Consider the following 25,447-nt stretch of genomic DNA (forward strand, 5'->3'; position numbering starts at 1 on the left):
GAAACTTCAGTTTTCTTTTTCCTGAAACACAAATTCAAAACAAACTACAGAAGAATTGAAAGGAAAAACATATTTACACTTACCAGTGGGTTGTCTCCCACCAAGCGCTCGATTTAAGTCACTAGCTTGACTTTGGGTAGCCAATTAGGCTGTAGGGGGATCGCATAAGGGATTTTCTTCACCTTCTGTGATTGTTGTTTCAGCAAGGTATGGCTTGAGACGCTGACCACTAACAACAAACTCTCCTCTATTCGTGTCTAGCAGCACAACTACTCCATAGGGGCGGACCTCTTTAATGGTAAACGGTCCAGACCATCTAGACTTCAACTTTCCAAGGAACAGCTTCAATCTGGAGTTGAAAAGCAAGACATGATCATTCGGTGAAAAGCTTTGGCTGATGATCCTCTTGTCATGATATGCCTTGGTCTTTTCCTTGTAGATCTTTGTGCTTTCATAAGCTAGATGCCTGATCTCCTCTAGCTCGTGGATCTGGATGGAGCGCCTCTCCTTGGCTGATTTGATGTCGAAGTTGAGCAGTTTGACAGCCCATGCCGCCTTGTACTCTAGTTCCACAGGGAGATGACACACCTTGCCATAGACCAAGTGATATGGACTGGTCCCGAGTGGTGTCTTGTAGGCTGTTCTGTAAGCCCATAGTGCATCATCTAATTTGAGAGACCAGTCTTTGCGTGTAGTTCCAATTGTTTTCTGCAAAATACTTTTGATATCTCTATTAGACACTTCCACTTGGCCACTTGTTTGAGGATGATATGCGGTTGCGACTTTACGCTTCACACCGTTCTTCTTCAAGAGGCCTTGGAAGACCTTGTTGATGAAATGGGTGCCTCCATCGCCTATGACCACCCTAGGTACTCCAAACCTTGGAAAGATGATAGTTTTGAACATCTTGGTCACAACACGTGCGTCATTAGTGGGGCTGGCGATTGCCTCCACCCACTTTGAAACATAATCCACTGCCACTAGAATGTACTCGTTCTTATATGAGGGTGGGAATGGTCCCATGAAGTCAATCCCCCAACAGTCGAACTCCTCGATCTCGAGTATGAAGTTCCGAGGCATCTCGTTCCTCTTGCTGATGTTCCCTTCTCTTTGGCACGAATTGCACTTGGAGATGAAAGATTGAGCATCACGGAACATCGTGGGCGACCATAAACCGGCTTACAAGACCTTGGAGACGGTCTTGAATGCTGCAAAGTGTCCGACATAAGACGAACCATGGCATTGTTGCAGGATTCCTGGAATCTCAGCTTCTGGAACACATCGTCGGAACACTCCATCCTTGCAGTGTCGATACATGAACAGTTCATCCCAAATGTAGAGTTTTGCATCCCTCAGGAACTTCCTCTTCTCATTACCAAAAACTCAACTGGTTTCTTCTCCGCAGCTAAGAAATTAGCTATCTTAGCAAACTAAGGTATGTGGGAGTATCTTTTCTTGATAGCAGCAACGAAGTGTTCCTGGTCTGTAAAACAGTCGGCGGGAAGATTATCTTGATTGTTCTCGACATACAGACTAATCGCATAGACTTATTCTTCGTCGAGAGCATTCTCCTCATCGATCTTCGTCCTTGACAGATGATCCACGACTCCATTCTCAATTCCCTTCTTATCCTTGATTTCAAGATTGAATTCCTGGAGTAGAAGGATCCATCGGAGTAGGCGTGGTTTGGCGTCTTTCTTAGTCAGCAGGTACCTCAGAGCCGCGTGATCTGTGTGCACTATCACTTTAGAACCTACTAGGTAGGACCTAAATTTTTTGAAGGCATAGACAATGGCTAAAACCTCCTTCTCGGTCGTGGCATATCGGCATTGGGCTTCATCCATTTTCATGCTCGCGTAGTAGATCACATGCATTTTCTTATATTTCCGCTGTCCCAGCACTGCTCCCACTGCGAAATCACTTGCATCTGTCATGATCTCGAAAAGTAAGTCCTAGTCTGGTGGCTGAACGATTGGTGCACTGATCAAGGCTCCTTTTATCGTGTGGAAAGCAGTCAAGCAATCGCTATCGAACTCGAACTTGGTGTCCTTGCAGAGCAGCCTAGTGAGTGGTCTTACGATCATTGAGAAGTCCTTGATGAACGTCCTGTAGAAACCGGCGTGCCCCAAGAAGCTTCTGATTCCCTTGACTGATGCTGGTGGTTGCAGGCTCATCATCACCTCAATCTTTGCCTTGTCAACCTCGATTCCCTTCTCGGAGATCTTATGTCCGAGAACAATCCCATCTTTGACCATGAAGTGGCACTTCTCCCAGTTGAGCACACAATCTTTCTCCTCGCATCGTTGCAACACCCTGCACAAATTTTTCAAACAGACAGAAAAAGAGCTTCCATAGACACTAAAGTCATCCATGAAAACCTCCATTACCTCCTCAATCAGATTAGTAAAAATGGACATCATGCAACGTTGAAAGGTCGCAGGAGCATTGCACAAGCCGAACGACATCCTCCTGTAGTCAAACGTGCATATGGGCATGTGAACGTCGTCTTCTCCTGATCATCTGGGTGGATGGGAATTTGAAAGAAACCTGAATAACCATCTAAAAAGCAATAGTATGGGTGGTTAGCCAATTTTTCAAGCATTTGATCAATGAAAGGGAGTGGAAAGTGATCCTTGCGAGTCGTGGCATTCAATTTACGAAAATCAATGCACATGCGGTGTCCAGTGACAGTTCTAGTAGGGATCAATTCATTTTTTTCATTTGGTATAACAGTTATTCCACCTTTCTTAGGAACTACATGAATCGGGCTAACCCAGTTATTATCAGAGATTGCACAGATCACACCAGCCTCTAGAAGTTTCATTATCTCTTTCTTAACAACATCTTTTAGATTCGGGTTTAACCTCCTCTGATGTTCTATAGAAGTCATTGATTCATCTTCTAGATTTATTCTATGCATGCATAAATTAGGTGAAATACCATGAATGTCAGCTAGAGAATACCCCAATGCTTACCGATACTTTCGTAGCTCACACAAAAGTTTAGCATTTTCCACATTATTCAGCTCAAAGTTCACAACAACAAGATAGGTAGAATTTGGTCCCAAGAACGCGTACCTGGGCCCCATAGGGAGAGATTTGAGCTCGATCTTTGGAGCTTTCAGCTCGCTCCATGGATCGTCGAGTTGCAAGTTCGGCATGGTTGCTCTTTTCGGAGCAGCTGCTCCGACTGTACTGTTCTGATTGCTCTTGTCTTTCTCCCCTAGACTTAGATAAGGGACCATCTTTTCCATGCTTCTAGCAGAGTCAAGCATCTTGTCGTACCCGTCCGCGTCCACGCTCATGACGTTGTGCTCAGTCTCAGCTCGAGTTAGAGCCAGTTCGAGTGGGTCGTTGATCAAGATTTCCTCAATCATTCCCTCTTGAGGGGATATCGCTTGATCTTCGCCTTCAACTGTGTAGGTCTGGGCGTCTATCATCGGTTTATTCAGCAGTTTGTTCATTTTGAACTTCATCGCGATGTCCCCCAGGTGAAGATCAATCCTCCCTTTCGAACATCAATAATCGCACCAGCCATGCACAAGAAAGGACGACCCATGATGAGTGGATCTCTTGGTTCTTCGTCAACCTCTAGAACCACAAAATTTGTCGGAACAAAGGTGTTACCCACTCGGACATGGAGATCTTCTAGAATACCCACCGGTGACTTGACTGATCTGTCCGCGAACACCAGGGAGATTCTTGTTTGTTTGAAGTATGTGAATCCCAGTCGTTTTGCCACAGAGTAAGGCATGAGGTTGAGACTGGAATCCAAGTCGCAAAGAGAACAAGCGAATACTGTTTTCCTAATTTGTATTGAGAGAACAAACTTGCCTGGATCACCCAATTTATTAATCGGCATGTTCTGAAGTACTGCACTGCACTCCTTTGAAACCAATAATAGCTCACTGTCCGCAGTTATCTTGCCGGAGATCAAACCTTTCATCAAACTGCGCATAGAAGGTATCATCTGGATCGCATCAATCAGAGGTAACTTGATAGTTAGATCCCCTAGCATCTTCTTACACTTTGTCTCCTCCCAACCTTCCGAGATGTCTTTGCTAGAACAGGGTATGGAACTTTAGGGGTGTATTCGCGCGAAGGAACAGGCTCGACAGGTGTAGCGGCAGGGGATGGATCCGTCTCAGGAGGCTGTTTCGATCCTCGTCAGACAGAGGAACAGCTTCGGATTGTGGGTTCTCACCCTCCTTTTTCTTTCCTTTTTATGCCGCCGATAGTTTCTTAGGGACCGCATCTGGGAGTGTTCTCCCACTCCTTAGTGCAACTGCATTGCATTCTTTAGGATTCTTATCTGTCATTCCAGGGAGAATTCCTTACTGTCTCTCGACGCTCTCGGTTGTCTGCGCGATCTGAACGTCCATCTGACGCATATGGCTAGCTACATTGTTGTATTTGGTACTCAGGTCATTGAACATGTGATTCATTCTGGAGTTGATGTCTGTGGTGACCTGATTCAACGCTTTCCCTTGGATTTGCTGACCCTGGAGCAACTGCTGCATCATCGTTGCTAGACCCTTCGTCTCATCTTGCGGAGCAGTCGTAGGCGAAGGGGCGGTTTGTTGAGCAGTCTGCTGCTTTTGGTTCTGGAACTGGTTGTGCTGCGCCTGGCTCAGAACATATGTTCTTCCTTGGTACGGTTTCTGATATCCGGTGTTCAGTCCATGACAGTTTTGCGCGTTGTCAACCGGTTTGTCAAGCTTAGGATATGCAAAGAGGTGAGGGTTGTTCTTCACGTTAGGGTTTGGGTGGTAGTTCTTGTACTGCCAGCCTTGGCCAGTGACATAGCTCACTTCTTGTTGATCGTCTACAGTGTTCTCTGCGTCAGGTGTGACATCTGCTGCACTGTTCTCCGAAGCGGCTTCTTCCATGATAAACACTTGGCTCTGATTGCCCTTAATCAGCTGGTCAACCTTTGCCGCTAGATCATCTATGCTGTTCATGGTTTTAGAGTGATCGTGCTCCTTGTTTTTGTTGAGTGAGCCCGACACCATATTCTCGATCAGTGCGAATGCGCCTAGTGTTGTTTGAGTCATGAAGTCTTCATTACTCGAGGAATCTAGAGAATTTCGAAACTCATAGCTAACTCCATCATAAAACATTTCCAGTATGTAATCGTCCTCAAACCCATAGTGAGTGCATTCCTTTCGGTACTCCTTGTAACGCTCCCAAGCATCATAGAAGGGTTTGTCAGTCTTTTACATGAAGTTGAAGATCTTATGCCTCAGAGCTGTGGTTTTGGACTTCGTGTAGAAGTGACTTAAGAACGCTGCTCTAACTTGTTCCCATGTAGTTAGTGTACCGGTTGGGAGAGAGGCTAGCCCGCGAGCTGCTTTCCCATAGAGAGAAAACGAGAACAGGGTGCATGTGACGTAGTCTGGTGGCACTCCATTCGCGCGAGAGAAGTTGCAAACTCTCTCAAAGTTCTCGATGTGATCCAACGAAATTTCAGCTGTGAGGCCGTTGAACATCTTTTTCTTCACCAGGCCGATCAAAGCAGGCTTGATCTCATAATCTTGTTGAGTGCAGGGGAGTGGGTTGATGGCGGAACGAGTGGTAGGAAAGTTCCGCGGGAGGTTACGCTCTCTGATTGGAGCGCCTTGTTGCTCAACTTGCTGTGCGGCAAGTTCAGCCGCTGCTTGGTGAGCAGCTTCCTGTGTGTTGATGGTCTGTTGCATCTGCTGCATCTGTTGTTGCATGAGCGCCATTGCAGCAGTGAGATCATCATGGCCTCCGTGATCATCCATTCTGATGTTAGTAGGCCGTGGTTGTTTACGGTTCTGTCTTTCTAATATTGCGAGCTCTTCGTTGCTTAGCGTGAATAATGGTCCTTGTGCGTTGCTCCGAGTATGTCTACTGGTCATGCACCTGGATCATTTGCTGCAACTAAGAGCGGAAAGCAAGTTAGATGTCTTAGACTAAATATAGAACTGAAAACTAAAAGTAAATATCTGGTCCCCGGCAACGGCACCAAAACTTGATACGCTAAAACTTAACCTTTCCTACTGTCAAGTTAACAGTGGTAATTGTAGTATTTAAGATTCAATCCAGAGGACCAGTTTACACTTTATTCATTTTCAACTTAGCCAAAACTAAAAGTGGGGTTTGAATTTGGGTGGTAACGTGCTAGTAAAGTAAATGATTGCAAAAAGTAAATTCAATATTAAAGAGAAGCCAATCTAGGGTTTCTAATCGGGTGTTGATGCTAAACCAAACATTTATTCAAGCGTAATGTAACACAATCTAGAACACGGATCACTCAAGTAGAACAGCCCACTGTCGTGGTGCTGCTCCCTTTTCAGTTCGACCTTGACACCTAAACTCTCGTTTGGATCAAGGATCGACTACAAGCAATAGAGATCAAGTCCAATAGGTTCACCGAGTACTCTAGTATGTACTTTCGCTGACTAGAGGTGCACGGCTCATTCACTCAATATCAAGCAATCGACTACACAGTTAATGAGCAGATTAAACCTAAGATCTAGCAGTAGGTGATCATGTTATAACTAGCATTAAGAACAGAGATGAACAAAGACACAATATGGTCGCTTATTTATTTTTAACTTTTGCGATCAACACCCTAGAACCCTAGACAAGCTAGCCGACTACTCAGCCATATAACAAGATGAACCAGACATAATAACTGAATGATAGTGCATATAAATCCAAAGAGAAATCAATGGGGTTCAGGATAATCTTCTCGGTGAAGAAGACGAGTCGTCTCCCTTACAATAGAAAAATCCAATAATTCGGTCTAGGTCTCTTGCAAAACTAGCGTCCCATCAAAATAAAGATAGGGATGACTTTTTATATGGAGGCGCCATCGACTTCAGAGGAGGGAATAAGTGATTAGGGCAAATCTTTGAAAGATATGGAAACTTCCATATATGTCGGGAACAATCGCCGGGCTGTTCCTAGTGGGATCAACCGTCAGACTGCTCCGCATGATTGTTTCACGCTTCTTCCTTTAACTCTTTAGCCTACTCCAGACCTGAAATGACTCTAAAAGGACTGGACTAACTTGATAAAACATTGAAAACAATGGTGCCAAAAACACCATATATCAGTAAATAATAGTATAGAACATAGATAGAAATTTCCAGATAACAACATAATATATAACAATAACAATTATCTTATGTTTTTATTTTTGAATATTATATTATATCAATTTATAATCAGTTATCTAATATATTATAAATCTAATATTATTAACATAAAATTTGTTTTTAATCATATAACAGCTTATATATAAAATTCAATAAGGGTAACATTGAATTTAACCGCTCTAACTTTTAACGTGAGAGCTCAAATGCGAAAAATCACTTCACAAATAATAGTATAGATAGGTGTTTCGCTCGTACATGCGTGCCTAAATATTTTATAATTATTTATTAATATATGCATTACTAATTAAATTTCTTACGTATTACAAATTTTTCAAAAACTTATTTTTATACTATATTCATCATTAATAAATAAATCTTAGAAATCACTCAACATTATCTTTCCAATTATATAATAAGAATTTATTACTTGATTAATATTTAGTTATGTGTTTTCTGTTTCTTAATTTTTAAATTTTTGATTAAAAGATATTTTTGGATAAAAACAAAATACATACACACACACACACACACACACATATATATATATATATATATATATATATGAAGTATAATTTTATTTTAAAATATATTTTTTTTAGATTTTGGATCATTCTTATTATTATTAATTTTAATCACTTATCTTATCAAAAAATCAAAATTGTTTTTAGTTTTAGCTAATTAATACATTTTATTTATTAAGGGTATAAATGATATTAGCCAATCTAACTTTTAACGTGAGAGCTCGAACGCGAAAAATCCCTTTGGGTGGTCGACACGATGGTTGTTAAAATGAGGAAAGGAAGTTTGGATAAATTATCGAATTAGGTTTCTCAATTATGTTATGTACAGCTTCCTACTTCTGTTAGATATTTGTAAAAAGCTTGCAGTGCCATTGTACGGTTCTGGTAGAACTCAAATCCACCAAAAAGGGGATCCATTAGGTAAAATAGGAGAAACTTTGGAGCCCAAGAACATGAAGGTGGTCTTGGTTTTTGTATAATTTATGAATTTAACCTGGAGTTGTTGGCCAAACTGTTGTGGTGTCTATTACAATTCCCAGACTCTCGTCTCGCAAGAGTGCTATGTGGCAAGTATTACAGATTTATTTTGCCTTTTCGATCAAGTCCTACTGATAACCCTTCTTACATAAGGACAAATATTTCAAAAGCTAAACCATTATCTCTGGGAATAAAAAAAAAATGCATTCTGGTTTTGAGATTAGAGCTTGAGAAGACCCTTGGATTCCAAAGATTCATGCAAGGCCAGCCCGTCCTTATGTTCCCGTAGTCCACCCGAGGATGACAGTAAGTGACCTTATTCATGGCGAGCCTAAAGAATATAATGTGGAGATGCTAGATATCCTGGTGGTACCAGAGGACATACCACTTATTCAGAGTTGGCCATAAGCCAATCCACCAATCGAGAGACTTTTTGTTGGAGTTATACGAAGAGTAGTCAGTACACTGTAAAATCAGGATACTGGGTGGCTCAGGTCATGCACTCAGTGTCTAGTATCATTAAACTTCAAGCCTTTTCTTGGAAAATTAATGCTTCTCTGAAGATACATAATCTTATATGGAGGATTGCAACATGACATTTAGTGGTAACTAGGAATTTGACACGTCGTCATATGGGAGATGACAATCATTGTCCTAGATGAGGAGACATCGATGAATCTGCAACCATGCCATTTTTTGAATGTCCACCACATTAGAAGCATGGGCCTTATCATCTCTGTATGCTGCCCATATATTTTCCCGATATATTTATACCAACTTGAACTACTCTTTTGGCGGACAACGATACTGAATATCTTGAGTAAGATAAATATCTTTATCCATGGATAATAATATAGGGCTTTTTGCAAAAGTAACTCAAAACTTGAAGTCAAATAGAAAACTAACCTTTTCTTTTGACTCCTTTTTTTTTTGAGATTTTAACCCCACACCTGCATTTTATCTACGAAAATGCCATTAACATTTTTTTTTTTTTTTTTTTCGAAAATGGCTTCTTTACTGTCTCAACCTCATCTTCTTCAAGTATTTACAATATTGCCACTGCAATGAATAGTGGCAACAACCTTGTACGAACTGTTTGGAGCTTTTAATGCCCTTTAATGCACGTAAATCTCTTTACACTCTCTCTGTTTCAATTGTTATGAACTAAAAACAACATTTCTTTCACTTTCTCTCTATATTCATCCAAAAAACTCAAGCTTTTGATTCAAAATATGGGCTATGGTTGACAGAGCCATATTTCTTTCGTTTTTACTTACGGTTGCTTTCGTTTGAGGTTCTGGGTGGTTGGAGAAGACCCTGTGTGCAAACGAAGTCATCTCACCTAGTTTAAGGTACGAATTTGAATTTTTTTTCAAGATCTGTTCGCGTAGAAGACTTACTAGTAAGTCATCTGTATGTAGAAGACTTACTGATGAGTCTTCTGGTCAAACGGACGACTTAAATTAAGTCGTCCAGCTTTGTTTGTTAAAAAAAACACTCCAGACGACTTATATATACGTCGTCTACGAGAAACGGGCTAGTTTTGCATTTGACCGAATCGTGTCAGATCTTTGACTATTTCTGGACGACTTATAATTCAGTCGTCTCTGGGAAAGTTAAAATTTTAATATTTTATGAAAACTTGACGACTTACGTGTAAGTCGTCCTAGGTTAGTTTTGTAATTGAAAAATAAAACTTCATAATTTAACTTTAACCAGACGACTTAATATAAAGTCGTCCCTCCAGAAGACTTAATTTAAAGTCGTCCGGGGAAAGCAAAGTCGTCCAGAATTTTTCCCAATTTTCTGGTCAAACCTTGCTTATCCCGGACGACCTTAAATTAAGTCGTTTAGCTGGACGACTTTCATCTAAGTCGTCTGGAGAAAGTTAAATTTCAAGTTTTATTTTTCAATTACAAAACTAACCTTAGGACGACTTACACGTAAGTCGTCAAGTTTTCATAAAATATTGAAATTTTAACTTTCCCAGAGACGACTGAATTATAAGTCGTCCAGAAATAGTCAAAGATCTGACACGATTCGGTCAAATGCAAAACTTCGGTCAAATGCAAAACTAGCCCGTTTCTCGTAGACGACTTATATATAAGTCGTCTGAAGTTTTTTTTTTAACAAACAAAGCCGGACGACTTAGAATTAAGTCGTCCCTTTTAATTTTCAATTGCAAAAGTGACCTCTTTAGACGACTTACCTTTAAGTCTTCTGGACGACTTAATGCTAAGTCGTCTGCGGCAATGTTTATTGAACTTCTTCATTTTCTCTATGTTTACTAATGTGTTTTATTTTGAATATTTGCAGATGATTTTTCAGTTACATGCAGTGTATGGAGAATGGTTGTTGAGAGATTTCCGTTGGGATTTTGTGGTTGATGATCTCAAAGGAGCAAGATTGTTTTTATTGAATGAAGATTCAACACATGCTGAACTTGTTGCAATGGCTCAAGAAGATTATAACCTGGACATGAGAACAGTGAGTGTGGAGATTAGCTACTCATTACCAGCAGAAATGATGATGGCTCCAGGCAGTCTTCCCATTCATGTTACAAGTGATAGACAAGTTCGAAACTTGCTGGAGATACTCAAAAACCATAGAGTATGTCTTTGTGTATCAAGCCGCAGCAAGGTCGAAACGGTTTCAGAGAAAAGGGATATTGATGAAGCTGGTGAATGGGAAAAAGATGTTGGTGATAATGATGAAGCTGGTGAATGGGAAGAAGATGTTGGTGGTGATGATGAAGATGTTGGTGATAATGAGTTTGTTGAAGATGAAAATCAAGATGGGGAGGAGGAAAATGGGGAGGAGGATGCTGATAATTCTATTGTTGGTGAAACGGATCAGAATGGTGGGGATTACAGTCTTTATGGAAAGGTTCCAGATGAGGACGAGGAAGATGATGATAATATTTGTTTTGAAGAAATCCAAAGGCATATGCTAAGACAAATGCTATTGAAGGAGGAAAATCGAATGGTACCATCTATGTCAACCAGAGTTTTGTTAGCAAGGGTGCACTGCTTTCAGAGCTGCGGTTGGCAGCAGTGAGGGGTAAGTTTTCTTTCAGATTATACAAATCAACGAAAACTCTCGTTGTGGCAACATGTCCGGTTAGCTATTGTGGATGGAAGGTCAGAGCGAGTGTCAAACATGGGACAAACACGTTTTGGGTAACAAAGTATGTGGAAAAACATTTATGCTCAGCGGGAGACCGAATCGCTCAGCGGAGACACTGTACTCCGAAGTATGTAGGTAGTCTTTTCATTGATCGTGTTGGAATCATTGATGGGATAACTCCGCAGCATATCACTGATGCAATGAGGAACATGTTTGGCATGGCGCTTGATTACACCACTTCATACAGAGCACTGTTATATGCACAAAGATTGGTGAGAGGATCAGCAGAAGAAGGGTATTCGCGTCTGGCATCATATCTCGAGCAAATCTCCATTGCAAATCCTGATTCTATCACGGCGATAGAACTTGATTCTATGAAAAGATTTAAGTATCTATTTCTCTCTTTTGGAGCTTCTATCAAAGGTTTTAAGTATCAGAGAAGGGTCATTGTGGTGGATGGAACTCACCTAAGTGGAAAGTATGGAGGAACTATGTTAGTTGCAGCCGCACAAGATGGCAATTTTCAGATATTCCCATTGGCTTTTGGGATCGTGGATGAGGAAGATATACCTTCTTGGGAATGGTTTTTCACAAAATTGGCTAGTTGTATATCTCATGACAAGCCTCTGGTGATAGTCTCCGACCGGCACAAGGCCATTAAAAGTGCGTGTGATAAGGTGTTTCCTTGGGCAACCCGAGGAATATGTTATTATCACCTTCAAGATAACATTGTCAAAAAGTTTAAAGGGAAACATCTCATGTACTTGGTGAAAGGGGCTGCTTATGCTCACACGGTTTACGATTTTGACCGGTACATGGCTGAGATACGGAGTGCAAACCCGGAACTTGCAACGTATTTGGAGAAAGCCGACGTCAGGCTATGGTCAAGGGTTTATTGTAAGGGGAACAGGTTCAACATAAAAACAAGCAACATTGCTGAATCTATTAATTCCGCACTGAAGCGAGCAAGAGGATTTCCGATTACGTTCCTGCTGGAGTTCATAAGGCAGAAGTTAGGAAAATGGTATTGGAAAAGGAGACAAGATGCTTTGAGTCTCACAACTGAACATAGCGGGCTGTTGAATACTTGCTTGCTGTTCGAGAAGAGATAGCGGGTATGATGACGGTCGAACCAATTGATGGATGGCATTTCTTTGTCAAAGGTGGCAAAATGGACTGTGTGGTTGATTTGGAACATGCAAAGTGTGATTGTGGTGTCTATGGAGTGGAGAAAATACCTTGCTCTCATGCTATAGCTGCTGGAATACATGCTGGTTTGCATATCTCCACACTTGTATGTCCACTGTACTCAAAGAATTATCTGTATGCAGGATACTCAGAGAATATATATCCTATCGTGTCACAACATATTGAGGAACGAGAATGCTTTCCTCCAGAACTAAAGCGTGGTCGGGGGAGACCGAAGAAATCAAGATGGCAATCTTGGTTGGAGCTATCTAGGATGAGAGGACACAAACCCAGGAAGAAACACAGGGCACGGAGATGCTCAAACTGCAAGGAAACTGGCCATACGAAACCACAATGTACACAACCAGTTGACTAGTTGTCCAGACGACCTAAATTTAAGTCGTCCCGTCTTGATTACCCGTCCAGACGACTAAATATTTAGTCGTCCAGTGTATTTTATTTTTAGACGACCTTCTACTAAGTCGTCCAGTGTATTTTATTTTTAGACGACCTTCTACTATCCCTTCAAGTGTATTTTATTTTTAGACGACCTTCTACTAAGTCGTCCAGTGTATTTTATTTTTAGACGACCTTCTACTATCCCTTCAAGTGTATTTTATTTTTAGACTACCTTCTACTATCCCTTCAAGTCGTCCAAACCTTCTAGACGACTTATTTGTAAGTCGTCCAGTTGGAAAACCTTCCAGACGACTTATAATAAGTCGTCCAAACCTTCTAGACGACTTATTTGTAAGTCGTCCAGTTGGAAAACCTTCCAGACGACTTATAATAAGTCGTCCAAACCTTCTAGACGACTTATTTGTAAGTCGTCCAGTTGGAAAACCTTCCAGACGACTTATTTGTAAGTCGTCCAGTTGGAAAACCTTCCAGACGACTTATTTCTTCCAGACAACTTATATCATGTTCAAATACAAAATCATGTTAAAAAATCATGTTCAAATACAAAAATCATGTTCAAAAATCATGTTCAAATACAAAAATCATGTTAAAAAATCATGTTCAAATACAAAAATCATGTTAAAAAATCATGTTCAAATACAAATCTAATCATACATGCCCACGAACTTATCACCATCCACATTTTCTTTCAGATGCTGATCAACAAGCTCCTTCCATATATCCACCGCCATATTATCCCTCATTTTCTTCGCGTTGCACCTAGCAAAGTCTTTAGGGTCAAAGGAGCCCCCGAGCGCATGACATTCAATGTACTTTACAGTGTACACGCCACAATCACCATTGTTGGCCGTGGGTACACCTTTCAGCGGTCTCTCATATGTGTATGGCTCCAACCCGTATTTGACCCGCATTTCGTCGGTGGCTGCGCACTCAACAAGCAGATAAGGGACCATCTGGAGAAAAGGCTCCATTATCGCATCCCATGCGTCTGGTACACTAGATGAAGGTATGCTGTCCCAGACGACTATGTGCCTCTTAGGGATCGATATCCAAATAGCAACCCAATGCTTGTCGTCCAAGTTCACTGGCGCATAGATATCATCAATGTCCTCCCCCCACTTCTTGTTTGATTGGCAAAATGAAGGTATTGATCCGTCATAAAAATACGACGCCCCACCAGGTAGAACTCTTCCTAAACCTTTGTGATCAGGTTCCGATGTTTTGAAGAGCTGATACTGCTCTCTCCAAGACTGAGAAAAGTTGTGATCCAGGAAGCACATTCGCTCGCTCCTGAAAGCTTGTGGGTTCTCCTGATACCTCTGCCTTAGCACATTAATCCAAGCATCTATATGCTGCATATTAAATATAACAAGTTAGAAGTTACCAGACGAAGACGACTTAATTATAAGTCGTCTACGTGGTCGTCCAAGTAGACGACTTTCCAGACGATTTATCTTTAAGTCGTCTGGAAAGTAGTCTACTTGGACGACTTTGTAGACGACTTAAATCGTGTGCAGAAGACTTACGCAGTCTTCCAGCCATCCTCTGGCTGTCCGGAGGAAGTGGTACCACCTTGTTGGTGATGTACGTGGTTTGTCCTCGATCTTAGTTAAATAATGACTGCAAACAAAAAAGCAATCAGTTTTGGACGACTAAATCAAGCTATTATGGGTAAAGCAATCACTTACGGATCAGTTTTCAACCAATCAGCGAGTTCCTTCAACTTTTCTTTGTTTACTGGCGGAAATGGATTATAGGCTGCCACTTTATCTTTTTTTTTCTCTGCCATATAAGGAGATCTCACAGTAGGAGCAGGTTTCTTCGCTCGTTTACTCTTTGCACGCTTGTCCAATACAACCAGGCTCGGTTGTGAAACTGGATCGCTTGGCTCGGTGGAAGCGAGGCTCGGTTGTTGATCTGTGGAAGCGAGGCTCGGTTGGTGATCGGTGGAAGTGACAGCAACAATCTCTTTGGAGGTGACACCATCTGCTTTATTTACCGAGTTCGCCTCGGTTGCTGTATCCTCCGGCAACCATCTCTGCAATAAAAGTTGCACACAAGTTAACCCTGGACGACTTAAATAAAAGTTGTCTGGACGACTAGTTGACCCTGGACGACTTAAATAAAAGTTGTCTGGACGACTAGTTGACCCTGGACGACTTAAAATTAAGTCTTCCGTGGTCAACTAGTCGTCCAGACAACTTACGTTTAAGTCGTCCAGGGTCAACTAGTCGTCCAGACAACTTTTACAGTCGTCTGGACAACTAGTTAACCCTGGATTTGATACTAACATATTTGATTTGAGGAGGCTGTTTCTTTTGAGGAGGAGGCTGTTTCTTTTGAAGAGGAGGAGGCTGCTGCTGTTTCTTTTGAGGAGGAGGAGGCTGCTGTTTGGTTTGATGAGGAGGAGGCTGGTTACTAACCACGGTTTCATTGGCATGAGGGGTAGCCTGTTTGTTTCTACCCCCGGTTTCTTTGGCAAGAGGGGTAGGCTGTTTATCTTGAGGGGTAGCCTGATTGGTTAGAGGTGGAGGGGTAGCCTGATTGGTGACACCAACCTTCTTCTCCACAGCTTCCAATCTATCAGACAACTTCCTAAACTCCCTCATGCACTTATTAAACCCTTTTTTCATAGCCTCAGCTACGCCCTTGAACATAATTTCCAACTCCTCTCTGGTCACCCCTCTAGCCTCTTCTCTAGCCTCTTCTCTAGCCTCTTCAGGAGCCTCTTTACGAGCTTTCTTCCGAGGTCTTGGATTGTCTTCCTCCTCCTCCTCCTCCTCCAACACAACCATCTCTTTGGCCTTCTTCGATGGAGTCACAACCTTAGGTTTTGTATTGACCTTAGTACCAGTGACTTCCCAGCAATCCATGGTCCACTTCCACGGTCTCCGCTCATACATGACTTTAATGATGTTCTCCGCGGGCAGGTCCTCAACCTCAGAGTCCCATTTTGGCCACATTTCACTAATGTCCTTCTCAACAAAGTTGATCACGCGGGTCTGCAGTAAATAGAAGAATCGAGTTAGATATTTGAAAAAAAATACTAAATAGACGACTTAATTATAAGTCGTCTACTAAGTCGTCCAGCTGGAAGACCTTCCAGACGACTTATAATAAGTCGTCTAATAAGTCGTCCAGATGGAAGACTTTCCAGACGACTTAATTAAGTCGTCCGATAAGTCGTCCAGCTGGGAAGACTTTCCAGACGCCTTATTATAAGTCGTCTAATAAGTCGTCCAGATGGAAGACCTTCCAGACGACTTATAATAAGTCGTCTAATAAGTCGTCCAGATGGAAGACTTTCCAGACGACTTATAATAAGTCGTCTAATAAGTCGTCCAGCTGGGAAGACTTTCCAGACGACTTATTATAAGTCGTCCGATAAGTCGTCAAGCTGGACGACCTTCCAGACGACTTATAATAAGTCGTCTGCGCAGTCTTTTGGATTGAAGTAAATACCTGACTCAAGATAGCAGCTTTCATTGATCTGCGGCCTCTGCTGCCCTCGTAAGCCAGTATCGGTGGAGACGGACTGTCTGCTCTGGGACCACCAATACTAGCACCCAATTCCGGCATAGCTGTGTACGTCCAGACTTGAAGAACTTGTATAAACCCATCCACGGTGTAACAGCCAGCAATTTCTTTGTTCCACAAAGAGTCCATCAGCACCTTAAACGCGACTCTCCCCCATGGATAATTCTCAAACCGTTCTAAATCCATCACTAGCCTTGCCAGAGTAGATCGTGTAGCGGTTGAAAACTTTCTCCCTTCAATGAATCCAGTGAAGATGGAGAGGTACGCGAGCCGCTTGCGATCTTCCCTGGACCAATCCCCGCATCTCTTCAGTGCTGCTATTATCTGATCAGTAGTTGGCCCAGCTTCCAGATGAACTCCCAGCATCCCCCAGAAAGAAACCATCTCTGGGGTAACGTCACATTTTGGTGTCTCAAGGTCCTCGATGTACTCGCAGTTTAGACCAGTGAGGTTTTCAAACTCTAACAGTGAAAACCTCAAAGGTTCTGGACCAACGAGAGACCACATCTCATACTTCTTCTTAATGTCCAGCTTGAAACTGAGCATGTAGTGAACCAGCCTTGAAGCCCAACCAAATCCCTGCTCCTTGAACTTGATGAAAACTCCCAAACTCGACTCCTTGAGCTCTTCAAATTCGTCATCAGTAAGAGCTTTCCTAAGAGCAGTATGCAACTTGCTGTTATCCGTATGATACGAAATGCTATTGTGGGCTTCTGGCTCTTCCCCTGATGTGTATAACCTACGGGGGAGTTCTGGAATATCCATCCTTTTTGTCTGCAAAATAATCAAAGACAACAATATAAGTCCAGACGACTTAGTAGACGACTTAAATTAAGTCGTCTGGAAAGTCGTCCAACTGGACGACTTGACGACTTAAATTTAAGTCGTCTGGAAAGTCTTCCAAATGGACGACTTATATTTAAGTCATCTACTAAGTCGTCCAGGTGGAAGACTTTCCAGACGACTTAAATTACTTACAAGTCTTCCAGTCGCAGAAGGAGTTGGAGTACTCGTCATTGCGGTTATAGATCTGAAAAAATAAACGTGAAACGGTGAGAATGAGTAAATTGATAGAGACAACGTTTTATGTTCATCTTTTCCTCGAGATTGATGACTTAGCGGCGTTAGGGTTTACAGAGAAACGGCGCTAAGGTTTACAGAGAAGAAGCGGCGGCGCTAGGGTTTAGAAGAAGCGGCGGCGCTAGTGTTTAGAGGAAGCGGCGGTGAGAACGTTGGTGACCACGGTGGCGAGGGCGACGGTTTGTTCGGAAATAGTGGAAGCGGCGGCGCTAGGGTTTAGAGGAATCGGCGGCGCTAGGGTTTAGAGGAATCGGCGGCGCTAGGGTTTAGAGGAATCGGCGGCGCTAGGGTTAGAAGAAGCTGCGGCGACAACGGTGAGAATGAAGTGAGATAGATAGCTGACGTTGAGAACGATGGTTTGTTCGGAAATCGTGGGAATTCGAAATCGCCTTTGAGAGAGAACTGTTAGGGTTTCTGAATTTCGTGAAAAATGAAACAAAAAAAATAAAAATCACCTTATATATTGGGTAAATAATCCGGTTAGCTTTAAAAGTACATTGGTAAACTTTAAGGTTTGGTCCGGTTTAGACGACTTATTCTGGCTGATAATGTACAACAGACGACTTAATATTTAGTCGTCTGTTTTCAGACGACAAAATATTAAGTCGTCCTAGACCCTAAAATGAACCCCTAAACTAAAATGACTAGATTAACTAACTAACCACGTTATAAAATCAAATTATACTTAAATAGTGTTTACTATACACAGAAATGAACACGCATAAGTAATTTTAAAAATTTTCAAAAACGGTTTTAATGCTTTCCAAAATCTAACCCTAAGAACACATACAATACTACAACATATGTTGATGAAACATAAACTAAAGAATATCATGACTCACTACTTTCACTCATCTATGCTGAAAACAATTGAAATTTGTTATATCTTAATTTATACCTCCTAAGACATATGTTAATTACATAATTCCCATTTTTCACTTATCAAAATATTTTTTACAAAATTTTTAAATTATGTTTAAGACTAACTGTCCAGACGACTTTCAGTTAAGTCGTCTGGACGACTTATTTTCAAGTCGTCTAAACAGACGACTTGCGAGGGGTAGAAACGTAAAAAAAATTCCGTTTTTTTGTTTGGTCACAAGGGGATAGTTGTAATTTCAATAGCCTTTTAGGTTACTTTTGCCTTTGACCCAAGTTGGGGTATTGTTTTGGTTTGACTCCAAGTTTTGAGTCACACTTGGCAATTCTTCCCAATAATATAATATGGTATCTCCCGAAAGATCGAAATGATAATTTATTTAGAGAAATCACCAGGGATCCTTTAAATTTGTTTAGGCATTCCAATGGTAAACGTTAAGCCTGGTTTTCAGCAAATGCAACATCCATAGCAGGGTGAAACCACTACATCATCCAATAACTTGTCAATCTGTAGTCTTACATAACATATCTATAGTGCTTCAATCCGCAGGGTGAAGCACAACACGGTGGTTGCTGATGGGTTTAGAAAGTCTCTTTAGGACAAACCCAGCTTATGGGTACAAAATATAAAAGGAGTCGAGCATAATCTCGACATACGGAGCTGAAAGCATTTTATTGGGTAATGGAAAGTACATTACCCTACTCACCATGTTAGCATTTTAGAACATACTACAAGGATCTGATTTCAGTGAATGAAAACCCAACGACATGGCCGAGCTTTTCAACCAAACTGCAGGAGTTAGCAATGATATACCATGGATTTTACCACATTTATACCATGCTATATGATATTTTTAGAGTCTCTTATATGTGTTTGGAGTCTGTTTTAATGTCTTTTCAGGTCCAGGTATGTTTTGGAGCAATGTGGAGATTATGGAGCATTTTAGAGCTTATGATGAGGAAACTCGTAGCTATTCAAGAAATCGAGGTCAAAGGCGAGAATTAGAAGGAATGTCGATCGACACTCCAATTTTGGTGTTTCTCAACACCACCGCGAGGAGATAGGCCTGACTTGACCGAGACCGACTTGAGCCCAGAAATTACCACATATTACAAGATTGCTCCTTGCCGACTTGTTACCTACTATATATGTGCTTAGCCATTGTCTAGGAAAAACACACATCTTATTTACCTCTTTCATACACCATAATATCTAGGGTTTTTAGTAGCTTTTGGGGAGAAGATCAAAGACTCATTCAGGGATTTGTATTTGAATTCCAATATCTCTTACTCTATCTTTTTATGCAATTCATTCAATTTATCTTTATATTTTACTTAATTGTGTTTGAGTAGTTACCTTGTTAGATTTAAGGTTTATTAGGGGTTTGATGAATTAGTGAAACATAGAAATGCTAGGGTAAATTATTTAGATCCTTCATCAGAATTGGACTTATTGTTTGTGTTCTAGAGTAGCTAACTAGAACCCTGAATTTAGAATATAGACAACTGCAAAAGTAAGTTCATGCCTGATAATAATTATGTTGAGTTAGGTTGTTAGATACATGCGAGAGCTGGTCTAGACATCTAATCGATTAGGTCGTTAATGATTGACTAAGGAAGCATCGATCGACACTCTATAGTATCGATCGACGCTCACTTCTTGTTCGCACGCGAGAACTGGAACAAAGACTTAACCATATGATTAGATTCACAACGAGAATTGGATATCTTACTATTACAGTCGAGTTTTAGGACGGTTATCACAGATCCTCAGCATCTATACATCATAATTCTGATTGTCTGAAACGCTAAGTTTAACTATTTTATCTTATATTCTCACAACCAACTTGTTTAATGCTTTACTATATACTGCTTTATCATTACTTGCCTAGTTTAATATTAATATCTAAGTGTATTGCGTGTCCATGCTGTCTGTAGATTTGATCCTTAAGTACTACAACTTAAACTCTTATTTGAGAGAGAAAGTTGCTCAAGGATAATTTAAGCGATATCAAGCAACTATAAGAAGATGATTCCAAGACTTCAAGATTGTTACCAACCTTGAGAACAAAATAGGACTACAGATTCATTAGCGAAGACTGTAACAGTTTTTCATAGAGAACTGTTTTTCATAGAGAACTGTTTTTGTTGTTATGTTTCGGTTTATCTTTCCACACAAGTTCTAATTTGAGTAATATAATAGTCTTTTGATGTCAAAAAACTAACAAAAGTTATAATTAACAGAATAATCATATCAATAAAATGAGAGGATGTCATATAGATCATGTATTAATTTCCATCCTACTATTTTCATGTATGCTAACAAAATATATTCTTCCTTTAATTTTAGTAACTTTTCATTTCTTAAAAAAAATTATTCAGATTTACAGTTTATCTTTTAAAAACATAGAATTTTTTGTATATGATATGCTTTGAAAATTTTAAAACATTTATTTCTTCAAAATTTGATATATCATGTTAGATTAAGAAAATTGGATTTTCATATCTATATTATATTACCAATTCATATAGTATAGTTTAATTTCCGCTTTCAGTGAGACATCATACTTGAACATGCAGATTGAAGGGAGCTCACATGATTATTTGTGAATTGCATTCCATGACTCTGTTACATTTGAATCTATAATGTTGTAACGTTCCCTTTCAAAATGTATACAGTATATTGTATATTTAATTAAAATAATTAATATTTTATTTTATTTTGATTATTTGGATACCCCTTTGGTTCTCAATTTGATTCCAGTTCAATTTTTCGGGTTTAGAGATACGTTTTTGTCATTTTCAGTCCAGTTTTGGTTTTAGTTTTTTTTCGGTTTTGGTCTGGTTGTCGGATAATATGCCCAAGACTAGCAGTTATTTCAAGCAATGATGATTACTCTTTATAACTTTTAAGTTTTAACGGTGATCTTACTCAGAAAGTTACATGAATTATATTCTACGTTATCTTCCACAATTATTTCTCTGTTCCTGATTTATTACATATCCTGGAGTGATCTTTACTTTTTAATGTTTGTCGCAATTTACAAATCTCTGCAGAGAAAAGATATTTAAATTACAGAATTGCATTCTCTAACAGTTTTTTTTTCTTTTTCGAAATAAATGTATTTTTGACATACTTTTTACATAAATGTATTTAGTTTCCATTTGCACATCTAGAGAAGGGAAGAAGTTAGTGCAGCGACATAGGCTAATTCCATGGACTCTGTAGTCGTGTTTCTCTGAAAACAGAAGTGCCACCAGAACCAACTGGTGAAGGAGATGAAGCAATGTAGTTCTTTCCAGATGCAGAAACAGTGACTCCTGCAGTACTCGGATTTCTGGGCTGAGACGGAACCACGCGTGGGCTCCATCGAGAAGGATGCAGAGCCTGAGAAGCAGCAAAAGGCAATCTTTGATCAAGAACAAAAGAGAAGCCATGTTTGATTTTGGATCAAACGGTTCTAAGTACGTTTTTGAGTTTGCGTATATTGTATAGAATATGGAGGAGCGTTTGAACAATTACCATATTGTGTTGCGAAAAGGCTGCTGCTCTTCTGGGGGGAGATTCAGATGATGAAGAAGCACCACAGAGTCGAAGCACAGTGCGAGTTTGAGCATTATTATGATTCTCAGCATCATCAGTTTCTCCACCTTCCATGTGAGTACCGGCATTACCTCCTGAGTCATTAGAGACATCTACAAGGAGTGGAAGGGAGGAAGGTGACGCTGTTGTTCCCCTTTGCTGTGTAACGCTGCTGCGCCTTTTCAATTCTTCCTCAGCATTCAAAATCTGTTAATCCAATTGTTCAACAAACATGATAACTAACTATATGATCAATGGAAAAACCATAATAAAGAGACCTGCTTAAGCAATTGGACAAGATTGTGTTTCTTTGCATTCAAAACTCGTAATCTATCCTCTACTTCCTTCTGTTCTTTATCTACTTGCCTGGGTACTTCTTCAGCTGTTTCATTTGCCTGTTGAAAAACAACAAAGCTAGACGCTAAGGTAACAATCTCACAGAAATCTTGAACAGTTTACTAGCTTATGACCCCAAACTGGTGACTCTATTGCAGCTAATGGTTTCATCTATAGACTCAATGCAGCACAAACATCCATCATTGCAGCTTAAACTACTTGAAGACTCACATCAAACTACTGTCCTGCTTCTTACCACGTCGCTACAGTTCGACAAATCAGCCTCTCTAATTGATCTTTTCACCTAAATTAACAAACTTTTTTTTCAATGGGCATGGCAATTAGAGTTTCAAAGAGATTCAAATAATACCTCGATCACTCTCCCGAGACGATCCTTCAAATCTGCCATTCTCGCCTTCACTAACCCGGTTCCCATCAATCCCCTCTGTCTTCACCTCAACAAGCTTCTGTTTCCCAGACGAAATCGTATCGTTCCGATCGGTAACCAACTCAGTCTTGACACTGAGGCTCAGGTTAGGGTTAGGTTTAGAGTTAAGGGAGAGATGAGAAAGAGCTCGTTTACGGCGACGAAAGAGAGATTTGAATTGCTTGTAGGATAGATTACGATCCGGCATTGTCCACCGGCGAGGTACGTCGGGAACTTTGTGAAGGTTGCCTCTGTACATTGATATCGCCACCATCTTTCTCTTCTGGGGTTCCGTTGGTCGAATTCGCAGTTTCTTTCATACGACGATGGGATTTCGCTTTGCATAACGTTTCGGTCTAGGAGATGAGAAACGTGTGCCGTTTTAACTATACACAAATAGGAAAGAGGCATTATTTGGGATCCAACTTTTTTTTTTAAAACTACATGATTTTCCTCGGTATAAATGTTTTTTAAAGTAAATATACTATAATAATTGATTGATATTTACTGTTAATTTTAAATTAATTTATAATTTGTATGCATCATTTACATTACTAAAATTATACTTATGAATTTATATATGTTATATCTTATAGGTTTTGTTTTTTTTACAGTCGATTTAGTTATCATTTGTGTAAATTGGATTGCATCTCTGAACTCAAATGTAATATCTTTTATTTTATATATTAAAATTTTGATCAATTTCTTATTTACATGTAGGTGGTTGTTGTCTTAGATATCTAAATATATTTCATGAAGATTATGTATAAATTAAGATATATTGTGCTTAGAATAAAATAAAAAATAATAAATTAAATTGTCTAATTCTAAATTACATAAATTAATATAACGATAATATTTTGAAGTCTCATGCATATATATAATTTTTACAAAAGAACTAAATTGTAACAGTTGGTTAATATTTTATTTTTATTTTTAATATGTTTTGAGTTGTCATATGATTTATATTTATAAAATAAATTACTATTCTTATAAATTTGTATATTCTTATCGTAGTTAAATCTATGATTCTTATCGTAGTTAAATTTATGTTACATATATTCTTTTAAATTCAAAATGAAGTATGATTATTTTTTATTATAATTAAGTCAAATCACATCAATTTTATTTATCGTTTAAATGTGCATGTATTTTCATAATATTTATCAAATTATATGTTAATATTTTTTTAAAAAATATTAGAAAATGAAGTGATGATCAATAGGAAGTTACATGCATAAATAGCTGATACATTTTTAGAATCTCATGAACACATATCAATATTTTCAGTAATTAAAATATTTTGTAAATTCTAAATAGCTTTATGTCTTTGATTTATTGAATGAAAATTGAAATTTATTTTAAATAATCTTAAAAATGATAATTCAGATTTGCTTTGGTATTATGATTATGGTTCTATTAGACCATGTTTATCCACAGAAACCCACTTGTGGTTCTTAATGATTATTTAATTATATAAATGTACTTAAGTGAACTTAACTTAAGAACTCTAGTTAAGAAACTTCCATTTTCAGTGGTCCAACGAGAGTTTCTTAATTAAGGATTCTTAAAAAAAAAAAATTTAAATTATTTCTTAAAGATAAATTTTATTTATTAAATAAAACATATTACAAGATAATATTTAAAACATAGATTTAAAAAAGAACATAAAAAACAAAGATTAGTAAAATAATCGTTGATAAAACTCTCAGATAAGTCTTCCTGCCCTCCCGAAAGCATCGACCATGCATGCATAATGGTGGTTCTCAGGTTCCATACCGTAGTCTTCTACCATCGACGGCCAAACTACCATGACTACAAGCGACAAGACTCCCACAAAAGTCACTTTATCAGGCTTTATTCCTTTTTGCTTCATGAGATTGAACATTTTTAACGCTTCAGTGCCTTTTCCATGTTGCGCAAAACTTGCAATCAGCGCAGTCCACGCGATTAAGTTCGGACCATTGATCTGGTTGAATGCTTTACAGCAATCCTCAATGCTTCCAAATTTCGAATACATTGTCAGTAGAGAACTCCCCACAGAAGGCTCTGTGCATAATCCAATCTTTGTGATGTAGGCATGAACTTGAGCTCCTAGAGATGATGCGTCTGAGAGAGAAGCACAAACAGTAAGAACAGCAGATAGAGTACTCTCATCCGGACTGGTCCCATCAGACAACATCTCGCCGAATAGTCCAATAGCTTCCTTTAGATAACCGTACTCATTGTAACCAGATATCATAGAAGCCCAGCAAGCATTGTCTTTAACAGGTATCTCCTGGAATAAACTAAATGATTCTTCCAAACTACCACACTTGGAGTACATTGTGAAAAGAGAGATTCCAACAGTGAGGTCAAGGACCAACCCACTTTCGAGAAGCAGTTCCCGAATAAAACCATAAGAGGGAATGATGACACAGGGCTTTTGGAAATCATCATCATCGCTAGTTTCGGAGTCTACAAAGCTGTTCATGAAGCAATAGGTGTAGAATTGATCCAGTGAACACTCAATTTGCCATTGTTAAAGGAGTTTCCGAAGAAGGATTAGAGAAGACGCACCGGAGTTCTCGCCAGAGAGAGGGTTTTCGTGTCGCTTCTGCTGATTAGATATTCTGAGGAAAGAACATTAACAAAAGCCATCTTCGTCCTGCGGAGACGGAGACGAGGAGAGAAGACGAAAGAAAAGAAAAAAAAATCAAAAAATCAAAAAATTGATATTTGGCGGTTTGCTGACACATGGTGTAAAA

General features: G+C 39.6%; 2 protein-coding genes and 1 non-coding gene across 4 annotated transcripts; 1 reads left to right on the forward strand and 2 right to left on the reverse strand.

The window, feature by feature from the left end:
- Nucleotides 1-3,471: 3,471 nt before the first annotated feature.
- LOC106373508 lies at nt 3,472-4,017 on the reverse strand. The gene has a single exon (XM_013813672.1). It carries the CDS (start codon nt 4,015-4,017, stop codon nt 3,472-3,474), a length of 546 nt encoding a protein of 181 aa, XP_013669126.1.
- A 1,124-nt stretch (nt 4,018-5,141) lies between these two features.
- On the forward strand, nt 5,142-5,248 carry LOC125581114. Its single transcript, XR_007318825.1, has one exon. It is a non-coding gene; the product is annotated as a small nucleolar RNA R71 (small nucleolar RNA).
- A 16,080-nt stretch (nt 5,249-21,328) lies between these two features.
- LOC106374661 lies at nt 21,329-23,033 on the reverse strand. 2 transcript variants are annotated; one of them, XM_013814634.3, is made up of 4 exons: nt 22,644-23,033; nt 22,216-22,332; nt 21,878-22,144; nt 21,329-21,742 (listed from the first exon to the last, which is right to left on the reverse strand). In XM_013814634.3, exons 1-4 carry the CDS (start codon nt 22,707-22,709, stop codon nt 21,563-21,565), a joined length of 630 nt encoding a protein of 209 aa, XP_013670088.1. In that variant the 5' UTR covers nt 22,710-23,033; the 3' UTR covers nt 21,329-21,562. The 2 variants fall into 2 exon arrangements, with proteins under 2 accessions (XP_013670088.1, XP_022550735.1); XM_022695014.2 differs by lacking the exon at nt 22,216-22,332.
- Nucleotides 23,034-25,447: the final 2,414 nt, after the last annotated feature.

This window comes from Brassica napus, chromosome C1 (genome assembly GCF_020379485.1).
Source record: "Brassica napus cultivar Da-Ae chromosome C1, Da-Ae, whole genome shotgun sequence".
In the NCBI taxonomy this organism is placed as follows: domain Eukaryota; kingdom Viridiplantae; phylum Streptophyta; class Magnoliopsida; order Brassicales; family Brassicaceae; genus Brassica; species Brassica napus.

Excerpts from the sequence above, each read along its gene's own strand:
- LOC106373508 (XM_013813672.1), bottom strand. The coding sequence starts at position 4,017 with ATGCTAGGGGATCTAACTATCAAGTTACCTCTGATTGATGCGATCCAG.
- LOC106374661 (XM_013814634.3), bottom strand. The coding sequence starts at position 22,709 with ATGGGAACCGGGTTAGTGAAGGCGAGAATGGCAGATTTGAAGGATCGT. Across the intron at positions 22,145-22,215 it reads TTGTCCAATTGCTTAAGCAG|ATTTTGAATGCTGAGGAAGA; the intron begins GTCTCTTTATTA and ends TTGGATTAACAG. Across the intron at positions 21,743-21,877 it reads CCTTTTCGCAACACAATATG|GCTCTGCATCCTTCTCGATG; the intron begins GTAATTGTTCAA and ends GCTGCTTCTCAG.